This window comes from Bactrocera dorsalis, chromosome 2, assembly GCF_023373825.1.
Source record: "Bactrocera dorsalis isolate Fly_Bdor chromosome 2, ASM2337382v1, whole genome shotgun sequence".
NCBI classification, from domain to species: Eukaryota; Metazoa; Arthropoda; class Insecta; order Diptera; family Tephritidae; genus Bactrocera; species Bactrocera dorsalis.
In genome coordinates this window covers 62,863,379-62,888,480 of record NC_064304.1, presented here as the reverse complement: position 1 = coordinate 62,888,480, position 25,102 = coordinate 62,863,379, and the positions used below count along the sequence as shown (strand labels likewise).

At 39.0% G+C, this 25,102-nt stretch overlaps 1 protein-coding gene across 1 annotated transcript; it reads left to right on the top strand.

Annotated features, from left to right (window-relative positions):
• Window positions 1–628: 628 nt before the first annotated feature.
• LOC105230921 (protein distal antenna-related) lies at window positions 629–13,406 on the top strand. Its single transcript, XM_011212350.4, has one exon. The coding sequence runs from the start codon at window positions 1,490–1,492 to the stop codon at window positions 2,738–2,740; it is 1,251 nt and encodes a 416-aa protein (XP_011210652.1). The 5' UTR covers window positions 629–1,489; the 3' UTR covers window positions 2,741–13,406.
• The last annotated feature ends 11,696 nt before the right edge of the window (window positions 13,407–25,102 follow it).

The window sequence follows — 25,102 nt, the reverse complement described above, 5'->3', positions numbered from 1 at the left end:
CCCCAGACCATTCAGCTGCCTTCCTGCTTAACAGTTCGTTGAACACATTCGTCTTTGAACCGCTCACCAGTTCTCCTTCTCATGTAGGACATACCGTCGCTGAAAAAATGTTAAATTTGGACTCATCTGAGAAGCTTACATTTCCCTAATAAAGTTGAGTCCAATTTTAATGTCCTTTTGTCCATTGTAAACGATTTTGACGCATTTTTGAGGTTAAAAGTGGTTTTTTGGCGGCCCGACGAGCGTTCAATTCAATCTCTTGAAACCTTCGTCGAACAGTTCTTGCGCTAACTTCCGTACCGATATCTTCAAATAACTCCACTTTAATGTCCTCAGCAGTTTTGAAACGATTCCTTAAACTGATACGTTCTATCACTCGATCGTCCCTAGAACTTCTCTTCTTCTTTTCTCCAGAGCCAGCTTTTCTCTTAAGAGACCTTGTTTCATTCTTTAGAAATTCTCTCATGGAAGATTTGCTGAAGCCAACTCTATCACTAATTTCCCGACTCGTCAAATTTTCTTTTCGCAAAATAAAAATATTACTTTTTTACGGTTCGGACATTTTTTTTTTAATTTTGGTACATTTAAGCTTTAACGAAGCACAAGCACGAAATAAACTTTAAAACTGTTGAAAAAAAAACCAAAATGTTATAAAACGTGTACAGAGCACAAATTTATGTGAAAGAATAATCCTTTCGGCAGAAAGTTACACTTGTCGGTTACAATCGTGTTTTAAATTCAAACCCACAGGTTGTCCGGATTTCACTGTCCGCTTCTGTATGTATGTACATACATCTTCATTAGTTTTAGCTGATACATACAACTGTTAGGTGAACAAAACTATTATTTTCTATAGCAACATGTAGCAAGACTACACAAATTTTAATACCCCAGCATAAGTAATATGCCAAATTTCGTATAAAATATTCATTTCTAAAAGCTTCAAGTAAAAAACATGGTGTTTCCTCTTCAAATAAGATTCCATTTTTTTCATAAATAATTTTAGATTTTTTTTTTGTGGATACAGATCACTTGATATCATAATATTTTAATTATGCTGCTATGAAAAAGTGGTAATTTGGAATCCTCTTCGAGAGATATGTGATTAAAATGCATACATAGTAGCAGAAATGAAGCAAACTACAAATGTATTTACACTTTACTAAGTGCCAAAACCACTGTGCTTTTTACGCGAAATCGTGAAGGAAAAATACAAAGAAATATTTCCGTAAACGTCAAATTATTATCATCGAAATACAAGCATTGTTTGTCACTTTTGGGAAAATTCTAAACACGGAAGCACATAGACTTTTTGTTTTCGATTTTTAACGTCTGTATTTCTGCTCAAATATTTCTGATTCTACTGAAAATATTGAAATATAATCTTATCTTTCGATACCATCCAAGCTCGTGCTGATAAAGGATTACTGATCTAATTTCTTGATCGTTATATTTTAAAAATTACCTGAGCGCAACATCGAGTACGACTATGGAACTACCTGCGTTTCAACAATTAAATATTCGCAGGAGTACACGTGGTAAGCGGCCATTGCGCAATCTAACACCTAACGACAAAATTCGGGCTATTCAACGTATTCATCAAGGGGAGACCAAAGCTTCTGTTTCAAGGGACATTGGAGTGCCAGAGTCAACACTTCGAGGCTGGTGTAAAAATGAACATAAGCTTCGTTTTATGTGTAGCCAGATGAATGAAAAAAATGAAATAGAGCTAATTCCGATTTACAAACTAGACAAATTTCAACCAGCTGCGAAAAGATATAAATTAGATGGAAGGGATTCTTTTAACTCGGCCAGTAATATTGAGAATTTGATCGAATTCAATGGAATGTCCAATTTGAATAACATCCACTTTGATATCAACGATAACAACTATGAAAACGCGTTACTTGAAGAAACTTTAAGCGATTTTCTAAGAAATAAGTCTTTGCCAGATTCGAACGAAATGATGAAGCAAAAGTTGCTGATTAAAGGCAATCAAATTTCACCTGGCTTGTGTTCAATAGGCCAGACTTTATCATCCATTAGTACATCAACGAATTATAAAGAATATCATTTTAGTCCCTACAATTTAAATTATTATTCAAAGTTAAATTCTAGTTTTATGTCAGCGAAATCTAGTGTAGTTAGTTCCAGTTTTGAACGTAGCAAACCAAAACATCAACATGCTATTAATAGAAATATTGACAAATCGGCTCTTACAGATCCCTTTAATGAAAAAAAATATTCAATTACATACAACAAGTGGTCCAACATTCTTTCAGCAGGTAGTAATACTGAAACTATTAAAGCAAGTACTCACAATACGGAATGGAACGATTACAATGTATTAGCTATTACCAACAGAGACGGCATAAATAATGATAAAAACATTGTTGATCACAATAGAAGTAACCAGTGCAGCAATGATTTGAGATTACTTCAGTGGTGTAAAGTTTTCAACGCAAGTTTGAATTTTTTGACCTTAGCAGCCACTGCTGCTACATTGCAACCTACCCCAGTTTATGTGCATGGAGGTGGTGATTCAAAAAATTTTACATCTCAAACAGACATGACGGAGTGCATTTTTGAAACACAAAACAACATTCAGAGCTACTATGAAAGTGAACCAGAAGATCTCTCCAAAAGGGTTTCAAAAACTTCTATGTCCATTACAAGTCAGTCTCACAGCTCCAATTCTTTTTTCAAAGAGTTTCAGGTCGTAAACAAGAATTTGCAATAAGTGAATATATACAAGTATATATATATATAATTAAAAATGAACAAATTTGACGAATACTATTTGCAGAATTTATATTACTATAACTATGTTCCTTAACTTTCATTGCGCTTTAAAATTTGTTATTTATTGTTTAATAAAGAGATTATTCTATTAAAGAAAACTGATACAAGATATTAAAATTATAACACATATTTTTCACAAAATTATTTCTACACATATAAATACATTGCTATATATGAAGGAAGGTAGTTGAACATGACAATGTTTACAAATACATTCAAGTTAGCTACTAGACTTTCGTTCTTAGATACCAGACATTTACCATCGATTTCTGAAAATTTCGTTTATCTGCAAGACTTCGTAAAAAGGGACCATAAAAAATAATACCCTTATAGTATGAGCATCGAACCGGCGAACATAACGAGGTATAGTTTATATTTTTCGGCATTCCAAATTCTATTATTTCAATTTGTCAAAATAACTAAGAATAAAATTTATAATGACCCCGACGTGATACGAGTACCACGTGCAGTTACATTGCTTAATTTATTGCTCCTTTCGCAGTAACAAGAACAGATTACCATATCCTATAGTTAACTCATCGCGGTTATTAGTGTTGTTATTCGTGGTTTTTCTCCTATTCTTCTCTGCAAAAATATACAGTATGCAAATTACGAATAATCGAATTTAAAATAAGTTCTGCTATTCAGGAAATGGACTTTATTGAAGGTATGTGCTTATTAAGTAATCCGAATTTTAAGGTTTAAAAAAGTTCTTTGTATAAAATTTACAGACATCTTGCCCCCTGAGCAGTGTCACAATGCAATGTAAGTAGTACTAGATGAATTGCTAGAGGATATAACTTTGTAGTTTGAAACAAATGTGGATAAAAATAAAAGACCAAGAGAGTCAAACATTTTTTAATAAGTGGGTACTTGTCTGCTATGTGCTGCACAACATACTCTTGAAAGGGCGAGATTCTTCACACTTTGAAAGGCAAAGTGTCGAAGCCCATGAATTCCAATATGATGGAAATGATATTGTTGCACCTACCCCCGAACTAAAAAGACAAGCACTATAAAATTTAATTTTTGAATAATAATAATATTTTTGTTTTAATAACAAGTAACTAAAATTATTTATTTGTTTATTGGTTATTATATTATATTATTATTATTATTATTATTATTTTTGAAGTTATACTTCTTATACGAATTCGGAAAAGGTTGCGTTAAATGCAAGTTGCGCAACCTTCCTCAATATGAATCTAACGCAACCTTGTCTGTGAAGATGTTCGAGTAGCAAGGGAAGCGGTGACAATCGGCGATCGTTTTTTTCGGCACAACTCGGCTTTTCTACCAACAACACAATGTTGCCATGCTTATGCTGTTGTTGTTTTTGTAGAACAATGTTTCAATTTTTGGTTGGTGACATATTCACATGTGTGCGCATATGTAGTATGTTTGTATGCTTGTGCATTATTGAAGTTATACTTCCGTTTAAATGAATTAAGCATCCCCCCACGTAAACCGGTAAAACTAGCACACACTAATACTTGATGACACCACACTCGCACACAAGACAACTCACCAAACTTGTACATCCACCCACTCAGCATAAAGGATGGTCCCCTGAGTAGATTCAACACAATTGGTTCTAAGCAATTCGTTCGATACACTGCGCCGCGATAACCGCTCACGCTATTCTACAGAAAACCATTTCACCGATCCTGTGCGCGTTAATTCGAATCCTCAACCATCCAGAGCGCTACATCATATTCGTTCTAAACAATTCGAGCCACACAAGCCGCACATTAAAATTCGCTTCGTATAGACACTGCGCCGCTACGCTACCGCGATTAGACCTTTCGACCTCCATCCGCGAGAACTCGATCGCCAGCTCCAGCAAATCGGAACAGGATTCTCGCCGCCGTGTTTGCTACTTATTTTTATTGCAATTAAATTGTGAAACATTTATATTATATTTCCGTTGGTGAGATTGTGATAATACAAACAAAATTCATTTTTAATAAACATAAATTTCGTATACTTTTATTCATGGTCCTTCGAGCCTTACAGAAATGCACTATTGGAAAACTAAAATCAAAATAAATACGTATAAAAGTGGTGACAGGAGGATGGAGTCATGTGTAGAAGTTCACGCAAGTGAGGAAAGTTCTCTGATTGCCATTCACTTGGGAGTGGCCAGAAACGATTCTTTTACATGTGACTCAAGCAGCTCACGACTTCCGGTCTTTGACCAAGTATCCTCTGGGTAGCCTAAGAACATCCGTTTGAAGGCGAGCTAACGTGAGAAGGCGAAACATCCCCTGCATAGGGTTGTGCGCTGGGTTTGGGACCCCCACGTAAACAAACACCCCCAATAAAAATCAACTATAAGCCTCGGATGAGAAACCCCCCTTTCGATGACGACCATGGCAAACGAAATAAGGACTACGATTTGAGGGCATGCACCTGGAATGTCCGGTCCCTTAATTGGGAAGGTGCCGCTGCCCAGCTGGTTGATGTCCTCGTGAAAATAAAGGCTGACATCACCGCCGTCCAAGAAATGGGATGGACGGGACAAGGACAGAGGCGAGTAGGTCCTTGTGACATTTACTACAGTGGCCATATAAAGGAGCGCAAGTTTGGTGTTGGATTCGTGGTTGGAGAGAGACTCCGTCGCCGAGTACTATCATTCACTCCGGAGAATGAACGTCTATCCACAATCCGCATCAAAGCGAGGTTCTTCAACATATCGCTGATTTGCGCCCACGCCCCGACGGAAGAGAAGGACGATGTGACCAAAGATGCCTTTTATGAGTGCTTGGAGCGCACTTATGAGAGATGCCCCCGCCACGATGTCAAAATCGTGCTTGGCGACTTCAACGCCAGGGTGGGCAAAGAAGGTATCTTTGGCACTACGGTCGGTAAATTCAGCCTCCACGAGGAAACATCCCCAAATGGGTTGAGGCTGATCGACTTCGCCGGGGCCCGAAATATGGTTATCTGTAGTACTAGATTCCAGCATAAGAAGATACATTAAGCTACCTGGCTGTCTCCGGATCGAAAAACTACCAACCAGATCGATCATGTTGTGATAGACGGAAGACACGTTTCCAGTGTTTCAGATGTGCGTGCGCTCCGAGGTCCTAACATCGACTCGGACCACTATATTGAGTCTCTGAGAGCACTCGTCAACAACTCGGTATAAGGGAACTGTGGGACGGCATTTCAAACTCCTTACGCACAGCTGCAACCGAAACCATTGGTTTTCGGAAAGTGCAAAAGAACAGCTGGTACGACGAGGAGTGCCGTGTCGCAGCGGAGAGAAAACAGGCTGCCTACCTCGCAACGTTACGATCGACCACAACACGTGCGGGATGGGATAGATACCGAGAGTTGAAGAGGGAAGCGAGACGCATTTGCAGACAGAAGAAGAAAGAGGCCGAAATGCGTGAGTACGAACAGCTCGATAAGCTGGCCGACAGGGGTAATGCTCGAAAATTCTACGAAAAGGTGCAGCGGCTTACAGAAGGTTTCAAGACCGGAGCATACTCCTGTAGAACCCCCCAAGGTGATCTAGTTACCGATGCCCAGAGCATACTTAAATTATGGAGGGAACACTTCTCCAACCTGCTGTATGGCAGTGATAGCACAACACCGGGAGAAGGCGAACCCGATACCCCAATCGATGACGATGGAGCAGGCGTTCCATTGCCCGACCATGAAGAAGTTCGAATAGCAATTGCCCGACTGAAAAACAACAAAGCGGCAGGGCCGATGGATTGCCGGCCGAGCTATTCAAATACGGCGGCGAAGAGCTGATAAGGTGCATGCATCAGCTTCTTTGCAAAATATGGTCGGACGAAAGTATGCCCAACGATTGGAATTTAAGTGTGCTATGCCCAATCCATAAAAAAGGAGACCCCACAATCTGCGCCAACTACCGTGGGATTAGCCTCCTCAACATCGCATATAAGGTTCTGTCGAGCGTATTGTGTGAAAGATTAAAGCCCACCGTCAACAAACTGATTGGACCTTATCAGTGTGGCTTCAGACCTGGTAAATCAACAACCGACCAGATATTCACCATGCGCCAAATCTTGGAAAAGACCCGTGAAAGAGAATCGACACTCACCACCTATTCGTCGATTTCAAAGCTGGTTTCGACAGCACGAAAAGGAGCTGCCTTTATGCCGCGATGTCTGAATTTGGTATCCCCGCAAAATTAATACGGCTGTGTAAACTGACGTTGAGCAACACGAAAAGCTCCGTCACGATCGGGAAGGACCTCTCCGAGCCGTTCGATACCAAACGAGGTTTCAGACAAGGCGACTCCCAATCGTGCGACTTCTTCAATCTGCTGCTGGAGAAAATAATTCGAGCTGCAGAACTTAATCGAGCAGCACAATCTTTTGTAAGAGTGTACAGCTGCTGGCGTATGCCGATGATATTGATATCATCGGTCTCAACACCCGCGCCGTTAGTTCTGCTTTCTCCATACTAAACAAGGAAGGAATGCAAATGGGTCTGGCAGTGAACGAGGGCAAGACGAAATATCTCCTGTCATCAAACAAACAGTCGTCGCACTCGCGACTTGGCACTCACGTCACTGTTGACAGTCATAACTTTGAAGTTGTAGATAATTTCGTCTATTTAGGAACCAGTATTAACACCACCAACAGTGTCAGTCTGGAAATCCAACGCAGGATTACTCTTGCCAACAGGTGCTACTTCGGACTGAGTAGGCAATTGAAAAGTAAAGTCCTCTCTCGACGAACAAAAGCCAAACTCTATAAGTCGCTCATAATTCCCGTCCTGCTATATGGTGCAGAGGCTTGGACGATGACAACAACCGATGAGTCGACGTTGCGAGTTTTCGAGAGAAAAGTTCTGCGAAAGATTTATGGTCCTTTGCGCGTTGCCCACGGCGAATATCGCATTCGATGGAACGATGAGCTGTACGAGATATACGACGACATTGACATAGTTCAGCGAATTAAGAGACAGCGGCTACGCTGGCTAGGTCATGTTGTCCGGATGGATGAAAACACTCCGGCTCTGAAAGTATTCGACGCAGTACCCGCCGCGGGAAGCAGAGGAAGAGGAAGACCTCCACTCCGTTGGAAGGACCAAGTGAAAAAGGACCTGGCTTCGCTTGGAATATCCAATTGGCGCCACGTAGCGAGGAGAAGAAACGACTGGCGCGCTATTGTTGACTCGGCTATCATCGCGTAAGCGGTGTCTACGCCAGTAAAGAAGAAGAAGAAAAGTGGTGACAAAAGTGCAGTGAGACAAAACAAGAAAACTATATGTACGTACATACATACGCATATAACAAAAAAAACAGCCAAATCAAAAGACAACGTTGGTCTAAAATAAAAAAAAAAGTTAAATAAAATAAAGCGGCTCCCAAAAGATATGTATACACAAATGTACATATATATGAAGCCAGAGGGTATATCCCAATGAAATCTGCAAAAACAAAAACAGGGGTGCGAATTAGTTACTATTACAAAAATATAAACATAAAAGTGCAGTGCGAAACATAATAACTAACAACGGAAAAAAGAGGTTCAATTCGATAAAAAAAAACTGAGACAAATATATATATATAAAACTACAATAAAAGAGCGGGCGCAAAATGCAAAACTAAATAATAATAACCAACAAAATACATAACTTCAAAAAGCGCTAATTAACCAAACAGACTCTAAAAACATTAAACAACAACAAGCACAGTAAAGGACTGGAAGAAAAAACCAAAGACATATGTTAAAAGTTTTACACAAACAAAGACTCACACAATCGTGCGCGAAAAGTAAAACTAAACAATAAGCTAAAATACAAATCGGGCGCGAAAATCTAAAACACCAATAAAACAAACAAAAACGAAAAAAACGGGTGCGAACATTAAAATAAATATACATACATACAAACAACCCAACAACACAAGGAGGTGGCCAGGCAGAGACAGGAATTGGAACAAGGCGAACAGACAAACCAACTGGAAACGATTCGGAGAGGAGCAAAGGCATTTTACCTAATACACACACATATATACAGCCACATTATCCCAAAAAACCCCTATTGGAAAACACAGTGAGCGTATTATGTCCTTTATTTATTTGATACATACATATGCCTAAAGATAATATAATTTTACCAAACACGGTAAAAGCCGAAATACCGTTTCGAGTAATATATGTAGATATTTCAAAATATACATATGTACATATGTATATAAAAATATAGAAGCGTACCTTATGCTTACATACGACATAGAATCTGCATTTCCTTACATACCCTACACTGGGTACCAAATTATTAAAAATATTAATTTTAATTAATTTTCAAAAAAAAAAAATCGTACTTTCCGTAAAGAACTAATCGGAACGGTTAAGTAAAAATCACAAATTACGTTTGTTGAAACGAATCCAAAAAAATCATTTTCACTAAATACATATAAGTTTGTGGACACAACCGTATCCGGCAATATATCTTGTTCTTTGGCAAACAAAAACAAGCAGGATTGTGGACAAAAAGCTAATTGATCTCTCTAACGAGCTCTCAATTGCTTACGAACAAAGCATAACAAACAATTCGTGCATACTTATGTACAAAGCATATTGATCTCTTCGACGAGCTCTCAATTGCACAAAACATAAGCAACTTCATACGCACATACAAACATACATATAAGTCCAAGTATTAGGGTGTACCTAAATACAAAATATTCGGACATAAAATATTTTAATTAATAAAAAGTACGGTTTTTAATAGCAATTAACAATTCAAAATAAAACATAAATAAAAATAATACCAGTGCAAATAAATACAAAACGATATTAATAAAATATACGTTTGTACCGATATAATCTGAAAAAAACTCTTATTTATTTAAAAAAGAGTATACAATGTATTACACTTTTCGCTTCTATTAGATGCCATAAATCAGTTTACACTGAGAAAAACTTTAACAATATTTTAATACAAAAATATACAATATATCAAAAATGGTTAATAACAAAAATCAAAGTACACTTGGAGCTACACGCTCAAAACGGGTTGCTAGATTTATTTCAGAAAGTGATACTTTAACAAGATACTGCACTAGATTTGCCTCTTCACCGATTCACGAAAACTCGGAATCGTTATTAGAAATAAAAAGCCAAAATCTCAAAAATTTTTGGACTCGCCTCCAAGTGGCTCATGACGCCATAGTAGATTCTGACAATTCAGATCTACCACAAAATTTTAAATCATCGGCTTACGATATTTTTGAAAACTGCTTGGACCAATATGAAGAAACGAAAGCTATGATCTCCGATCAATTAAAGCTCATTAAAGCAATTACACCTATTCCCCACAGCAGAGTAGAGCTGCCACAAATAGACAATCAAGAGGCAAGTTCAGGCATCCAACTCGAGGTGCCTGCATGTGATACAGAAACGTTTTACCGAGGTTATGAAGAATGGCCGTCCTTCCGGGACTTGTTCACAGCCGTTTACATCAACCATCCATAACTATCAAAAGCACAAAAACTGTATCACCTCCGATACAAAACAAAAGGTCAAGCAGGCGAAATAGTTAAACAGTTCGCTCTCAATGACGAAAATTTCAATTTTGCTTGTGAAGCTGTTAAAGGACGTTATGAGAACGAAAGAATATTGGTCGATAAGCAAGTAACGACACTATTAAACTTGCCTAAAATCAAGAAAGAAACAAGTGAAGAATTTGTAACACTACAATCCACTGTTTCTAATTGTTTGTCGGTTCTATCGACACTAAATATTCCCACAGGCAGCTGGGACCCAATTCTGGTAAACGCACCGCCGCATTACCAGAAAAGTTGTTACTTCTATGGGAGTAATCGCTCTCATCACGAAAAAAGTGCCCAACGTGGCAACAAATTGAAGATTTTCTCACCACCCAATATGAAATTGCGGAAAGGTTAGAAGAAAAAATAATAAAAAACAAGTAAGGAAGGGCTAAGTTCGGGTGTCACCGAACATTTTATACTCTCGCATGATAAAGTGATAATCGAGATTTCATTATCCGTCATTTACATATTTTTTTATTTTGCTGTAAAATTAATTAGAATTAAATTCTGGGAGATTTGCCGATATTTTCGGTGCAAAATTAGGTTAGGTTAGGTTAGGCACTGAGTTCTTCGTGTTCGATATTAGGGACCTTGAAAAGTTATTGTCCGATCACGACAATTTTTCCACAAGGAATACCTCAGCTCAAATACCGTATATTATTATACAGATAATGTATATATTATACAGAGAAGACATCAGATGGAATTCAAAATAGCGTTATATTGGAAGAAGGCGTGGTTGTGAACCGATTTCACCCATATTTCGTACATGTCATCAGGGTGCTAAGAAAATATTTGTTTCTATCGCTATTGCTAGCCACCACTTACCTCGGCACTTGTCAACTCATCGGCAAAAAATAGACACAGTTTGGTTAGTTTGGTTTCCTTTTGTTTAATTTAATTTTTAGTTTAATGTTTGATTTTGATTTGTTTTATTAAAGACACCGTTCGTATCGTTGGATTCACTGCACTTCGAAATAGGGATACGGAAAACTGACGCTGCGTGACACGTTCGCTCGGTGCGAGATCGTTGTAACAAAGGGGAAGTCGTCCTCTCGAACGGTCGGTTTTGATTGTTGGGTAGTGTAGAGTTGTGGTGTGATGTTCGTATGTGTGATATATATTCATGTGTAGTAGTGTGTGGTGTCTTCATGTGGGATGTCTGGATGTGTGGTGTCTTCACATGTGGATCGCGTTAGTGTGGTTGTTCAGTGTCGGGCGTACAGAGGGAAAAGCTAACTCTTCTAGCCATCCCGGCCCCCCTAGGCGAATATTAGCCTAGCAGACGCTGTAATTGCTGCAGCGTGGCAACAACGCTGTTAAGGCCAGTTTAGCGGCGGTATGATGAACGATGCTGCTGGCGCCGCGGGGGTGCTTCATTTCGCCTTGTTCTGGACGATGGAGGGGCCGACTTGGCTGCTGCGATCGGTTCGTGGCAAGCTGCCGCGCGACGGGCCGTTTTGGGGTGCGATGCAGCATGGTATGGTGCGGCCTATTGCACAGTTGGCATAGGGTGATGGATGTACACTCCTGGGTGGTGTATACCGTTGCTAAGCAATTCAGGCAGTGCCCATGAGCTTGAGCAACCTTCTGCCGTTGCATGGGCTGCATGCTGCGAAAGATGCAACAATGTTGTAGCCGGTGTGGGCGCCGACACAGGGGACATCGGCTGCGCTGAGGTTCTGCTACGGGCGCTGAGGACGGTGGTAGTGGTCGCGTGCTACTACGATGAGCGGTAGCAGTGGCGGTTGCCGCTGGAGTTCGAGGCGGTGGAGTTGCCCCAGGACGTGGCACGGTTATGGCTGACCTCACCGTTGGCGTTGGCACTGCTGGCATATCCACATCCATTGTAATCTGTGTGGGAGGAGGAATGTGGTTAAAATGTGTGTCATTAAAATGTGTATGGCGATCGTGCCACGTTATGTGGCATGAAAGGGTCGTCATGTAGATCGACCATTGCATTAGGTTTCGAAATAGTTTAAACGAGTTTTTTATTTGCGGGTTTATTACTTCGGGTTTTTGGTTATTTGATTTGCGTTACGATAGTATCGGCTGTTTTTTCGTTATTTGCGGTTTCGTCAATGTGTGGTAGAAAACATAGTTTCACGAGCGGTCTTGTTAATATACCGCTTTGAGTGCGGAGCTCAACGACTCGTACATGACCGTCGGAGCCGTAGTGTAGTTTTTCAATGCGGCCAAGCCGCCATTCTGTAGGGGGCAGACAATCATCATGGATGATGACACAATCTCCAAACTTTGGTGCCTTTTCTGGAATCTTCCACCTGTACCTTTTATGAAGGTCCTTTATATATTCTTCCTTCCATCGGCGGCTGAATTCGTGATGGAGGATTTTTATTCTCTCCCATTGATTTAATAAGGATAGCGACCCTACGCCTGGCTCAGGTGTGGCCAGAATGGGTGCTCCTTTGAGAAAATGTCCTGGTGTTAGGGCTGTGAAGTCAGAGGGATTTGCGAGAGGGTTGTGAGTGGCCGTGAATTGAGAACGGCTTCAATTCGCACTAACAGTGTGGTGAACTGTTCATAATTAAATTTGTAGTTTCCAGCTACTTTTTTGAAGTGGGATTTAAAGCTTTTTACTGCTGATTCCCATAAACCATCCATAGGAGGAGCGCTTGGGGGATAAATTGCCAGTTAATGCCTTGGGGCGCATACCTTTGTACAATCTCTGGTGAGACTTGTTTGATAAAATCCACAATTTCCTTTTCAGTGGCTCTTTGGGCTCCAATGAAGGTCTTACCGTTATCGCTCATCAGTTTTGATGGGAAGCCGCGTCGTCCGACGAAGCGAGCGAATGCCGCGAGAAAAGCCTCCTTTGTCAGATTCGTACACAGCTCGAGGTGCACTGCTTTTGTCGTAAAACAGACAAAGACAGCCACATAGCCTTTCATTAGAGTGGGGGACCTTAGCTTGGACGCCTTTATCTGAAAAGGCCCAGCAAAGTCGACACCTGTAACTGTGAAAGGCAGAGCGAAGTTGCAGCGTTCCGGTGGAAGTGCTGCCACAATCTGAGTTCGTAACTTCTGCTTGTGCATAGTGCAGATCTTGCACATGAAAATGCATTTCTTTATTTGGGGCTTAAGTCGGGGAATATAGAACTCTTGACGGACTATATGCTGCATTAGGCGCTGTTCAGCGTGCAGCATGAGTAAGTGGATATAATTGAGGAGTAATGTGGCAAGTGGGGATTTCTCTGCTATAATTAGAGGGTGGCGTTCGTTGTACGTCAGGCTTGAGTTAGTGAGCCTACCATTCGCACGAAGCAGACCTTTCGTGTCCAAAAATGGGTTAAGAACCAAGTTTGAACTCCTTTTATCAATGGGTTTTGATTCTCTTAATAATGAGATATCGCGGCTGAAGTAGCGCATTTGAGTGAATGCGATTAGTGCGATTTTTGCCTTTTGGAGTTCTAGGTGCGTTAACGTATCGCATTGGTTAGCTTTTGAGTGAATTCCCTTAATTTTATTTTTGAGTTGCTCTACGAATTCTAGCATGTAGGCGATAACTCGAAGGGCACGAGGGAACGATGAAAATCGCTCAAGGATGTCATTATCATCCAATGTTGCGTGAAAGCAGTCGATTTTTCGACTTTCTGGGGCAATTATATTGCGCATGGGCGATTTTGGCCAAGAATCGGGAGATTCTGTTAACCATCGGGGGCCATTCCACCAGAGGGTGGTGGTGGCAAGGTGCAACGGCTTGCACCCTCTTGTACCTAAATCGGCAGGATTGTCAGCACTGGCTACGTGTCGCCAAGTGGCTGACCCCACTAGGTCAAGTATTTGTGACGTACGATTAGAAATGGACGTCTTCCAGGCGTGTGGTGGTTTTTCCAACCAGGCTAGAACGATTTCAGAATCGGACCAGAGATGCAACCTGTATTTCTTCATGTTTAAGTGGGTCTGCACCATGGAAACCAATTTTGCGAGTAGTAGGGCGCCACAGAGCTCAAGTCGAGGTAGACTTAGCGTTTTTAGAGGAGCCACCTTAGCTTTAGCTACTAATAAGTGGCTTGTGGTCGCGTTATCGCTTTGTGTGCGCACATATAAAGTGGCACAGTATGCCTTCTCAGAGGCATCACAGAAGCCGTGTAATTCGACTTTGTGTTCGGGGGAGTAGTTTACCCACCGGGGGATTTGTATCTGTGAGATATCGTTTAGATTGCTCGCGAACTGTGACCACTTTTCTAAACGAAGTGGTTTTACTTGTTCGTCCCAATCGGTCCCATCTAGCCATAACTCTTGTATCAGGATTTTAGCTTTTATCATAATTGGCGAAAGCCATCCTGCGGGGTCGAAAAGTTTTGCCACAGAGGATAGAATCTGGCGTTTTGTAATGGCGGATACTGCAGATATTGACTCGGTAGTGTATGAAAACTGGTCAGATATCGCATTCCATTGAATCCCCAGAGTCTTTGTTGTACTTTCCTTTTCGAATTTAAGGAAATTAGTATCCAACATGTTTTCTTTCGGTATATGTTTTACTATATCGGGATGATTGGCAGTAATCTTTTTCAGTGGAAACCCTGCGGTTTTGAGGGCTCTTATAACCTGTGATAAGGATTCGTATGCTTGTGGAAGACTGTGACTTCCAGACAAAATGCCATCAACATACGTTTGCGTTTTTAACACCTGGGTTGCCAGAGGGAATTCTGACTTGGTGTTTTCTGCCAATTCGTGCAGTGTCCGAATGGCTAAGTATGGGGGTTGACGCCAAAGGTTACTGTTTTTAACTTAAAGTCGCGTAGTGGACTAGTGGGGGATTTTCTGAAAATAATTCTTTGAAAATCTTGATCGTCTTTATGTACGACTATTTGTCTATACATTTTCTCGACGTCCCCGTTGAAGACGTATTTGAAGATACGCCAATTTAAGATAAGTAGCATTAAATCAGGTTGGAGAGTGGGTCCCGTAAACAGGATATCGTTTAGGGAATTCCCCGAGCTAGTGGATTTTGACGCATTGAAGACAACTCTTACCTTTGTGGTTTTTTTGTCTGGCTTTACTACTGCATGATGTGGCAAATAAAACGAGTAGTATTTACTTTGTATGATTTTTTCGCCAGCGCTGACTTCCTCCATATGATCTAAAAGGAGGTATTCTTCTACGACCCTATCATATTCTGGTTTCAGCTCGCATTTTTTAAGTAGGTTTTTTTCCATACTTAAAAACTGTTGAATAGCAGCGGTGCGGGAAGACCTAAGGCGAGCGTGCGGGGAAATTCTGGCTTTAGTGGTAGTCGTACGACGTACCGGCCATCTTCTGATCGAGTAGTTGTGGTTTTATAAAAATTCTCACGATACCGATCTTCAGTGATTGGGATTGATACGGGGAGGGTGGAGTTCATCTACGTCCCAAAATTTTCTTAATTGCGAATTGAGGTATTCGTTGGAGATTTCCTCAACTTGAGTTGTCATCGTGGCAACTGGTTCCGCAACTAGTCCACTTAGGACCCATCCGAAAATGGTATTTTGCACCAGAAGTGTTTTTATAATTTTCTCAATACCTTCGAGTATTATCTGTGGTATGAGATCGCTGCCTAATAGAAGATCTATTTGAGCGGGAGTGTTGCAGTTGGGGTCTGCTAACTTAAGGTGTGAAACCTTTTGCCAATGCTTGCTATTTATATGATAGCTTGGAAGCATGTTTGTTAATTGCGGTAAGACAATAGCTTCTGCTTGTATGCGCTTATCCGCTTTGGGGGAAATTAGGGTAATGGGGCAGATTTTATTGGAGTTTTGAACTACTCTTCCGCCCATTCTCGTAATTTCAAAATTGGAATTTCGTAGGCAGTTTTAGCCTATTTTGTGCCCTAGACGCAATAAATGATCGTTGTGATCCTTGGTCTATTAAGGCCCTGAGTTTAAACAGCTCTCCTCGGTGTTCGATGGAGACGACTGCTGTAGGTAGTAGTACTCTACTGTTTTTTTCGCTATGTAGCGTTTGGGTTTTCAACGCCTTTGAGCAGCATGGTGCTTCTTAGCTGTTTTCTGAATTTGTTCTTGCAACTAAACCTGTTGCTCTTTTTATGTTTGCGCTGTTTGGGGGTGAGCTGGAAAAATTGGTAATGTGTAACATCGAATGATGTCGTTTATGGCAATAAACGCAATTAAATTTGCTTTCACAATCTTTAAGCATGTGTGCATGTGATGAGCAGTTTGTGCAAAGTCTTTTTGACTTTACAAAATTGTTTCGGTCAATTATATTTAATTTCTTAAATTTCTCGCAAGATTTAAGTTTATGTCCCCCTGTGCACAATTCGCATGACGTTTGTTTGTATTGTTCAGATGTGAACGTTTGATTTTTGAAGAAGCTTCTATTTGAATTGTTGTTGCTACTGGCTTGGGATCTCTGGAAGCTTCTATTAAGGTCATGAGAAATACCTTTTGGTTTAATTATCTTTTTATCAACTCTTTCTGCGATTTCATACTGGGTAGTTAGGAAATCTTGCATTTGCTGCCACGTGGGGCATTTTTTCCTGGATGAGAGAGATTGTTCCCATAGCAATAACGATTTTTCTGATAATGCGGCGGTGCATATATTTATCAGAATTGGGTCCCAATTGTCTGTGGGAATATTTTGTGTCGCTCAAACCGACAAACAGTTGGAAACAGTGGATTGAAGTTTCATATATTCTTCACTTGTTTCCTTTTGAATTTTGGGCAAGTTCATTAGTATCGTTATTTGCTTATCTACCAGTATTCGTTCGTTTTCATATTTTGCTCTCAGAGCTTCCCAAGCCAAATGGAAATTGTCGTCATTTAATGCGAACTGTTTTACGATGACGCCTGCTTGACCTTTTGTTTTGTATCTGATATGATACAACTTTTGAGCATTTGATAATTTCGGATGGTTTATGTAAACAGCTGTGAACATGTCCCGGAAGGACGGCCATTGTTCATAACCACCATGGAAATTTTCAGTATTACATGCGGGCACCTTGAGGTGGATACCCGAACTTACCTCTTGATTTTGAATGTGTGGCAGCTCTACTCTCGGAGGTAGGTGCAACTGCTTTAATTAACTTTAGCTGATCTGCGATCATAATTTTTGTATCTTCATACTGGTCTAAGCAGTTTTCAAATTTGGCGTAAGCAGAAGATTTAAAGTTTTCTGGTAGATCTGAATCGTCAGTATCTACAATTGCGTCATATGCAGCCTGGAGACGTGTCCAAAAATTTTCAATTGTTTGGCTTTTTATTTCTAGCGCAGATTCAGAATTTTCTTGAATCGGCGAAGAAGCAAATCGATTGCAATATTTGATTAGACAGTCACTCTCAGAAATGAATTTAGAGTATGATATGCCTTTCCCCCTTTTTTGTTTCGTAGCACCTTGCTTCGAGCGTGTAGCTTCTGCAGGTGTACATGGACTTTTTTCGTCAGAAATCATCTTTGGTACTTTTAGTAACTGACTTGGTTTAGAATCCTTTGAGTCTGAGCTCATTTAAAAAATGTATAGAATATCAAAACGTCTTAGTGAAAACTAGACTTGTAGATGTTTAACAAGGTTTCGTATGTAAAATGTTCAATAGAAGACTCTTTTGTATGTAAGAGTTTCAGAGAAAATCGATAAACAGATAAATAAATTATATGCTGAAATTATTGATGAATTTCACCACAGATTGTGTATATGTACAAGTGTGTCGATGTAATATTTCGAAAGGAAGACTCTTTTGTAAGTAAGAGTTTCCAAGAAATTCGATAAAACAGATATTTTTTTTTTATACTGAAATTAGTAAATTTAATTTCACCACAGATTTCGTATACACATATGTATGTATGTTCAGACGAGAACTTTTTAAGAGCTTTTAATTAAATTAGTAAACCAAACGCTTTTAATAGCCGCGTATAATCGCGATTTTGTATAACCGACAACTCTTTTAAGATAAATAAGAGTTGTTTTATTTTTGTTTCGAATTATGAACTTTACTAGTATTAAATTTTAATTTCGATTTAATTTTATTTAATTATTTGTTATTAACCGCAAACCCAAATAATTTTTTGTTGTATAAATTTGTATAAGTACTTGTATATATATTTATGTATCTTTTATTTTGTTATGTGCAAATGAGAGCTCGTTTTAGAGATCACTCCACTTTGTACATATGCATGTATGCACATACATATGTATTACGCTTTATTATGTTTTACACAATCCTGCTTGTTTTTGTTGACCAAAAACCAAGGGGTATTGTGGGATATGTGCCAATGTGGTCTTTGAATATTTTGTATACGCAATCCTGCTTCTTTTTGTGAATCAAAAACCAAGGGGTATTGCGGAATATATGCCAATGTGGACTTTGAAGTAATATGCGTATTTACATACATATGTGACGATACACGATTATACAAATTTTCCATTATATTATTATAATAAATTTTTCGCCGTTTAAAAACGTACAGATGCTGCGATCAGTATTAAATTGTTGACGATTTAATTGACAAATAAATGTTTATTTTGTTTACGTTGTACCCGGGGTATAAATTTACCATATGCGTTTCTGCGTATGTATGTATGCACGTTTTTATAATGCGACCGTATATACTCGTACATAGGTACGCGTGTACATATGTATGTATATTCGCCGTACGGATAAACCGCGAAAAGCGAATTATGGGACACTTAACGTGGGTAGATGTTTATGTATATAAGTAAATATATGAAATATATGTATCGTTTTCTCGTATATGTTTTTACGACTGTTATGTAGAAAAGAGTAAATTTACTCTTTGTAATTTATATAAATATAATTATATCGAATATATGTATGTATGTATGTATAAGTTAAGAAATTTTATGTAAATTTCTTTTAAAAAAAATTTAATTTATTAGTTTATGGTTCGGGTACAGAACTAAGACTAAAGCTTAAAAATTAATTTATTCGAATTGACTTATTTGGGTTGCACGTGTTGGATTTCCGCTTCACACCGAAAAATGAGCTTTTATGTTAATGCAAGCGTCTGACTTTTGCTGTGGGAAATATTATGCAACTAAAGATGCATTTCCGCTATGCTTTACTTGTTATTGCTGATTACGCATTATTATTATTTAGCTAGCAATTGTTAACAGTTGCCATGTTAACACTTCCCCTCTTAAAAGCGATCGTCCCGAGAGCCTATCAAAAATAGGGGAGGTTGTTAAAATTGATGTAAGTATTTTGATCACTGGAAAGATCTTTGATCTCCTTAGGATCAATATTCGCTGGGGGCATCTGGTTAAGGTCCAGGCTTGAAGATATGATTATTCTGTTTTGGTGCTTTCTCCAGAATTTTCGAAAAAATATTAAACCGAGAATGATAGTTGCAACGGCTCCAAGTGAAAGGGAGCTATTGGATATCGTTGCTGCCTTCAGAAGATTTATTCTTCGTATGTTATCAATATGAAACTCCTTTAAGGCCTGGAGAGAAAGTAATTCAATTCGAATTCTTTCGATTGGTGCTGGTTGCAGGACTGCTGGGATTGCCGGCGGTGGAACCAAATCGTAATTAATGTAAAATTGATGATTTATTTTTAACGTTGAGTTATGAAAATTAATCAGGTGTGTCCCTGATAAATTTTTCTGCATTCCGTCAGCATCTATTACTCCTTGGAAGCCATTAAGTAATATGGTGCCAGGTTTTACTTCTTCGATTTGTTGGATATGTTGGCCGTTTGTTACAGTGCAAGATGAATTTAGGCTATTTACTACTCTAGGTATACAACTACTATTACTTATATTTACTAGTTGAGTTTGCTTACAAATCTCAATTTTCTTATAATTATTACATTCTTCTTTAATTCCATAGGTATCTTTTGTACCCTATAATATTTTCTCAAATTCGAAATTAATTATAATTTAGTTTTGTTTTACAACTGGTCTTGTATTTATTTTTTGAAAATTTTCCTTAATAGTTAATGGTATTTTTACCATGTAAAATATTGTCATATTTTGACTAATTACATTTATATTTGATATTTCTAGTGCTTCTTCAGCATTTTTGAAAGGTATTTCGTCATTTTCTAAATGTTCTAATGCAATTTCGATTTCATTTTTATTTAACAATAATATGTTTAAAATGTCTTTCTTTGCCCACTGTATGGCGTATTTAATGTTAATCAACTCTTCTTTTATTAATCTAATTCTATTTTGTAAATTTATAATAGTCTCGTTTTCTATATAAGTATCTTTCCTTATGTTATTAAGAAGATTATTTACTATCATGCTAATGTTATTAATTTTTTCGTTAAAAATATTGTTAATTAGTACTTGTTTATTATTGTTATTATTAATTTCATTAAGATTTTTGGTTATTACATCCAGATCCTCGTGATCGGGGCTTCCGGCTATGAATTTCCAAGCCGTTCCTAAACTATTTATGGATCTTTTCTGTCTTCTTTCGACAGGTTTTATTGTATCTAAAATTTGAAGAGAATGGGTTAATTCGTGTTTTAGGATGGGATAAAGGATTGTGTCCTTGGGTATGTCCGAAGAGGTGAACCTGTACATGTCCGTCAGAAATTGTTCGTACTTGTTGAGGTCGATTATGTGTATTAGCCTGAAGTCTCCATTCTGGATTTTTACTAGTCAGTCATTTATCGTAACTATTTGTGCCGCGGAGTAGTCATAAATGTCTATTGATGCGAATACCGGGTAAATAAGGAGCAGTCTGGAAACAAAAATTTTAATTTTGATTTTTTATATTGCGTTTATGAACTACTTTTCCTGATTCTGTCAAGACGGTGGAATTTTTGTCTTCCTTTACTACCTCTTTTTTAAATTTTGGAGATATTTTGGTTCCTAGTCGTGTGTTTATCCTAACGTAAATTGTTTCTCCTAATTTTGGTTTGGTAAGGTGCCGGTCGTACTTATTCTCTTTGCAAACTGAGCATTGCTGAATAATTCTTTTTATTGTTTTGGTCATGGAGGGAAAATAGTAATTTTCTAAAATTTGAAGTTTGTTTTCACGAGAATTCCTATGTGCTCTTTTATGGGTATTTATGATTATTTCTTCTTGTTGCTGTTCGTCTGTCACATTCTGGACTTGGAGTTGAGAAAACCTGGTTTTATAGTTACTAAAGTGGATCGGGTATATTTCTTGAATTTTGCCCATAGTTCTTTCGTCGGTTTTGATGCAATTTATTATGGAGGTGTTTAGGTACCTTTTTAGGAGATTTATTAATATTTCTGAGTTATATTCCGGTTCTTCAATGACGTGTCTATGGTATGTGGGGAATACTATCTTGAATTGATAGGTAGAAATTGGGCCTGAATTTAAGAAGATTTGGTTTTTGAAAACGTTAATTGGGGATTCTACATGCCAAATTAAGTTATCGGATGAGCTCTCGTCACTATGCTGGGTTACTGACAAGGCGTTAATTGGTTCGGGAGGCGTTCTTGATAGTGCGTCGGCTACCACGTTAGTTGTGCCTGGTTTGTAATGGAGTTCATGATTGTATTCTTCCAGTGTGGCTTTCCAACGTTTCATTTTGGAGTTGTTATTTTTATTGCTGAGGGCCTGTGTAAGGGGTTGGTGGTCTGTATAAATTTTTACTTTGGCTGAACCGTATAGATAATTCCTGAAATTGTTTAGAGCCCAGATGATTGCTAAAAACTCTTTTTCGTTCGTAGCATAGGCTTCTTCTGTTTTGGTTAGTGTTCGAGAGATGAAGGCGATGGGGTGTTTGTCCTGCGAAAGGACTGCACCAATTGCAAAGTTTGACGCATCGGTCGTTAGATGGAATTCTTTATTGAAATCAGGGTAGGAAAGTATGACGTCGTCAGACATGAGTGAATTTTTAATTTTGTTGAAGGCATCTTTTGCGTCTTCATCCAATTCGATATTGATTTTGCTGGACTTGTTTTTAGATATACGTCCTTCTTCCCCTCTTAAGAGTATGGTTAGAGGTTTAGCCAGCATGGCGTAATCTTTAATAAAGCGACGATAGTAGCCGGAAAGGCCTAAAAATGAGCGAAGTTGCTTAATATTTTTGGGGTAAGGTATTTTAGCTATTGCTTCTACCTTTGAGGGATTCTTTGTTATTCCTTTTGAGGAAATAATAAACCCAAGAAACTCTACTGTGTCCCTGAAAAAATGGCATTTGTCTATTTGTATTTTCATGTTTGCATCTTCAAGGGTTTTGAAAATTTGGTTTAAGTGGAGGATGTGCTCTTCTTCAGAGTTGCTGAAAACGACTATATCATCGATATAGACATAGCAAATTTTCCCAATGTGATGACGAAGAATGTCATCTAAGGCTCGCTGGAAAATTGAAGGAGCATTCTTGAGTCCGAATGGCAGTCTTGTGAATTCGTATTTGCCATTGTTTATTGAGAAAGCTGTTTTCTCAATATCGGATTCTTTGAGAGGGATTTGATGGAATCCACTCTTTAAATCCAAAACGGAAAAGTATTTGTTTTTCCCAAGCTGGGATAGTACCTCATTAATTTGGGGTATTGGGTAACGGTCTGTTACAGTAACCGAGTTAAGCTTCCTGTAGTCAATAACGATTCGGTATTGCTTATTGCCTTGGGGATCGGGCTTTTTAGCTACAACCCAAACGGGTGAATTATAAGGGGATCTTGATGGTCGAATGATGCCATCGTCTAACATTTTGTTGATTTGTTTTTCGACTTCACCTTTTAATGACATTGGGTAAGGGTAATACCTTGTATAAACAGGAGTGTCCTTGTGCGTTCTGATTTCTCCTATGACTTTAGTGGTATAGGTAAGTTTATCGTTTGGTTCCGTAAAGAGATTAGAAAAATTGTTGACTAAATTATTAATTTCCTTCTGATGTTTTTGTGACAAGTTATCGTCCTTAGTATCTATTTTGTTAATAGATCTTGAAGCTAGCTGCTTGATTTTAATTTTGGTATTGCCTTCTAACTCCATGAAGTTATTCTTTACGTGGATGACTGCGTCAAGCTCTTTAAGGCTATCATTCCCAATAATACCATGGAATGATGTCAGAGTTGGGAGGAGGTCGGATTTCAGTTTTTTGTCTGAGTTAAATAGGTTTAGAAAGGTATGCTGTTTGATTTCTATGTCTCCTGCTATGGATTTCGCAAAAAAAATGCTTTCGTTATTTATTGGATTGGGCACGATAGAGGATCGTATGTAGTTTTTCGTAGATCCTGTATCTACTAAAATTTTCACAATATCTCCACTCTTCAGCCTGCATTCAACATAGGGCAGCGAAGAGTGACTCATTCTAAAAAATGTAGGTCAGTCGTGTCTATGTAGCTATCGTCCTGATCTCGATCATTTCTATCGCTGTAACATTCGTCATCGTAATGGCTAGAGTTGTCGTTCGTCTGCTCGTCAATTGTCGTGGTAGGATAGTAAGCTTGGGGTTGTTCGGAATCTATATGGAAATTCCTTTGGATTTTATTAGGGGGCACAGGAGCTGGAGGGTTGCCAGGAGGAGGTCTTTTGTTAATAGGGTCATTATTACGTGGCCTATTCATATAATTAATATTCCTAGTTCGCAGTGATGGGTCAATGTCCATTGGTTCTGGACGTCGCTGTGGTTTATTCAAAGGACGTGGTGGTGGATTGTAATGCTGTTGTGCATATTGGGGCGCCTGTTGCTGGCGTTGAACTTGATAGTTCATTTGCGGTGGTCTATGTGGAGTGGCTGCGTACAACCTTGGTTGGGGCATGTATGCCAATTCGGGGTAAAACTCATTGTTCATCCTTCTGGGGGGTAGTGGTGGACGAAACTCTTGTGGTTTCCTGCTGATATTGTTATTATTGCTCAAGGCATAATGTGACCTGAAGGTTTCATTCTCTAGTTTGAGACACAAGTGGAGTGCCTGAGGGAGATCTGCTGGTTCCCTCATTCCAAGGAGTCTCGGTAGATCTCCTTTGAGTCCGCGAACGAACGTGTCTAGGGCTTTATCCCTATACGTACGAGTTAAAAGGTGCATGGCTTCTGCGCCGACTTCCATGCATCCAAGTTTGTTCAGAATTAGTGAGAGATGAGAATATACCTTTTGGTAAAATTCTTGAATTGTACTGCTACCCTGTACGAGAGAGGTCATTTGGTACTCAAGGGTACCGAGGTCGCGTTTATCCGCGTAATGCAATGTTAGGCAACTGGAGATCGCCCTCCAATCCAGTGGAGTGTTATAGGACTCCAAGGCAATGTCGGCATTGCCCACAATTTTGTTTCTAACGACATTGAGGATGTCATAATATTTTAGGGCACCTCTTAGAGGCTCGTATATCTGGAGGATCCTGTCCACGCTTTTCCTCCAAGATGTGAATTCTCCCGGATTTCCGGAGAACTCCCGAAGACAACGTACCACATCTGGTATTTTGTCTAATTCAGAGACATTCCCGGGTAGTCTTGAATCTATGGTAATGTCCGTGAAATTTGAAGAGTTGGAAGTTGGGTTAAGGGCGGCTTGAACCATGTTTCGCCCTTCAGTCCTTAAGACATTGTTCACAATTCCTGTGATTAGGGTAGTTAACTCATCCATAGAGAATGAATTAAAAGAGGCAAGAGGCTGACCAGAAGGTGCTGGTGGCCCTTGGGGTGCGTTAAGTATTGGTGGCCGAACGAGGTTTGAAGGATTAGCCATATTTGAATTTTGGCTGATCTTACGAATCTAATTTGTTTTATTTTTATTTATTTTAGTTACTCCTTCTAGGAAGGAGGGCTTTTCTACCCTGGAGGGTATTATGAATAGGATTATTATTGTTTTTATTACTCCTTCTGGGAAGGAGGGCTTTTCTATTCTGGAGGGTCCCTAGT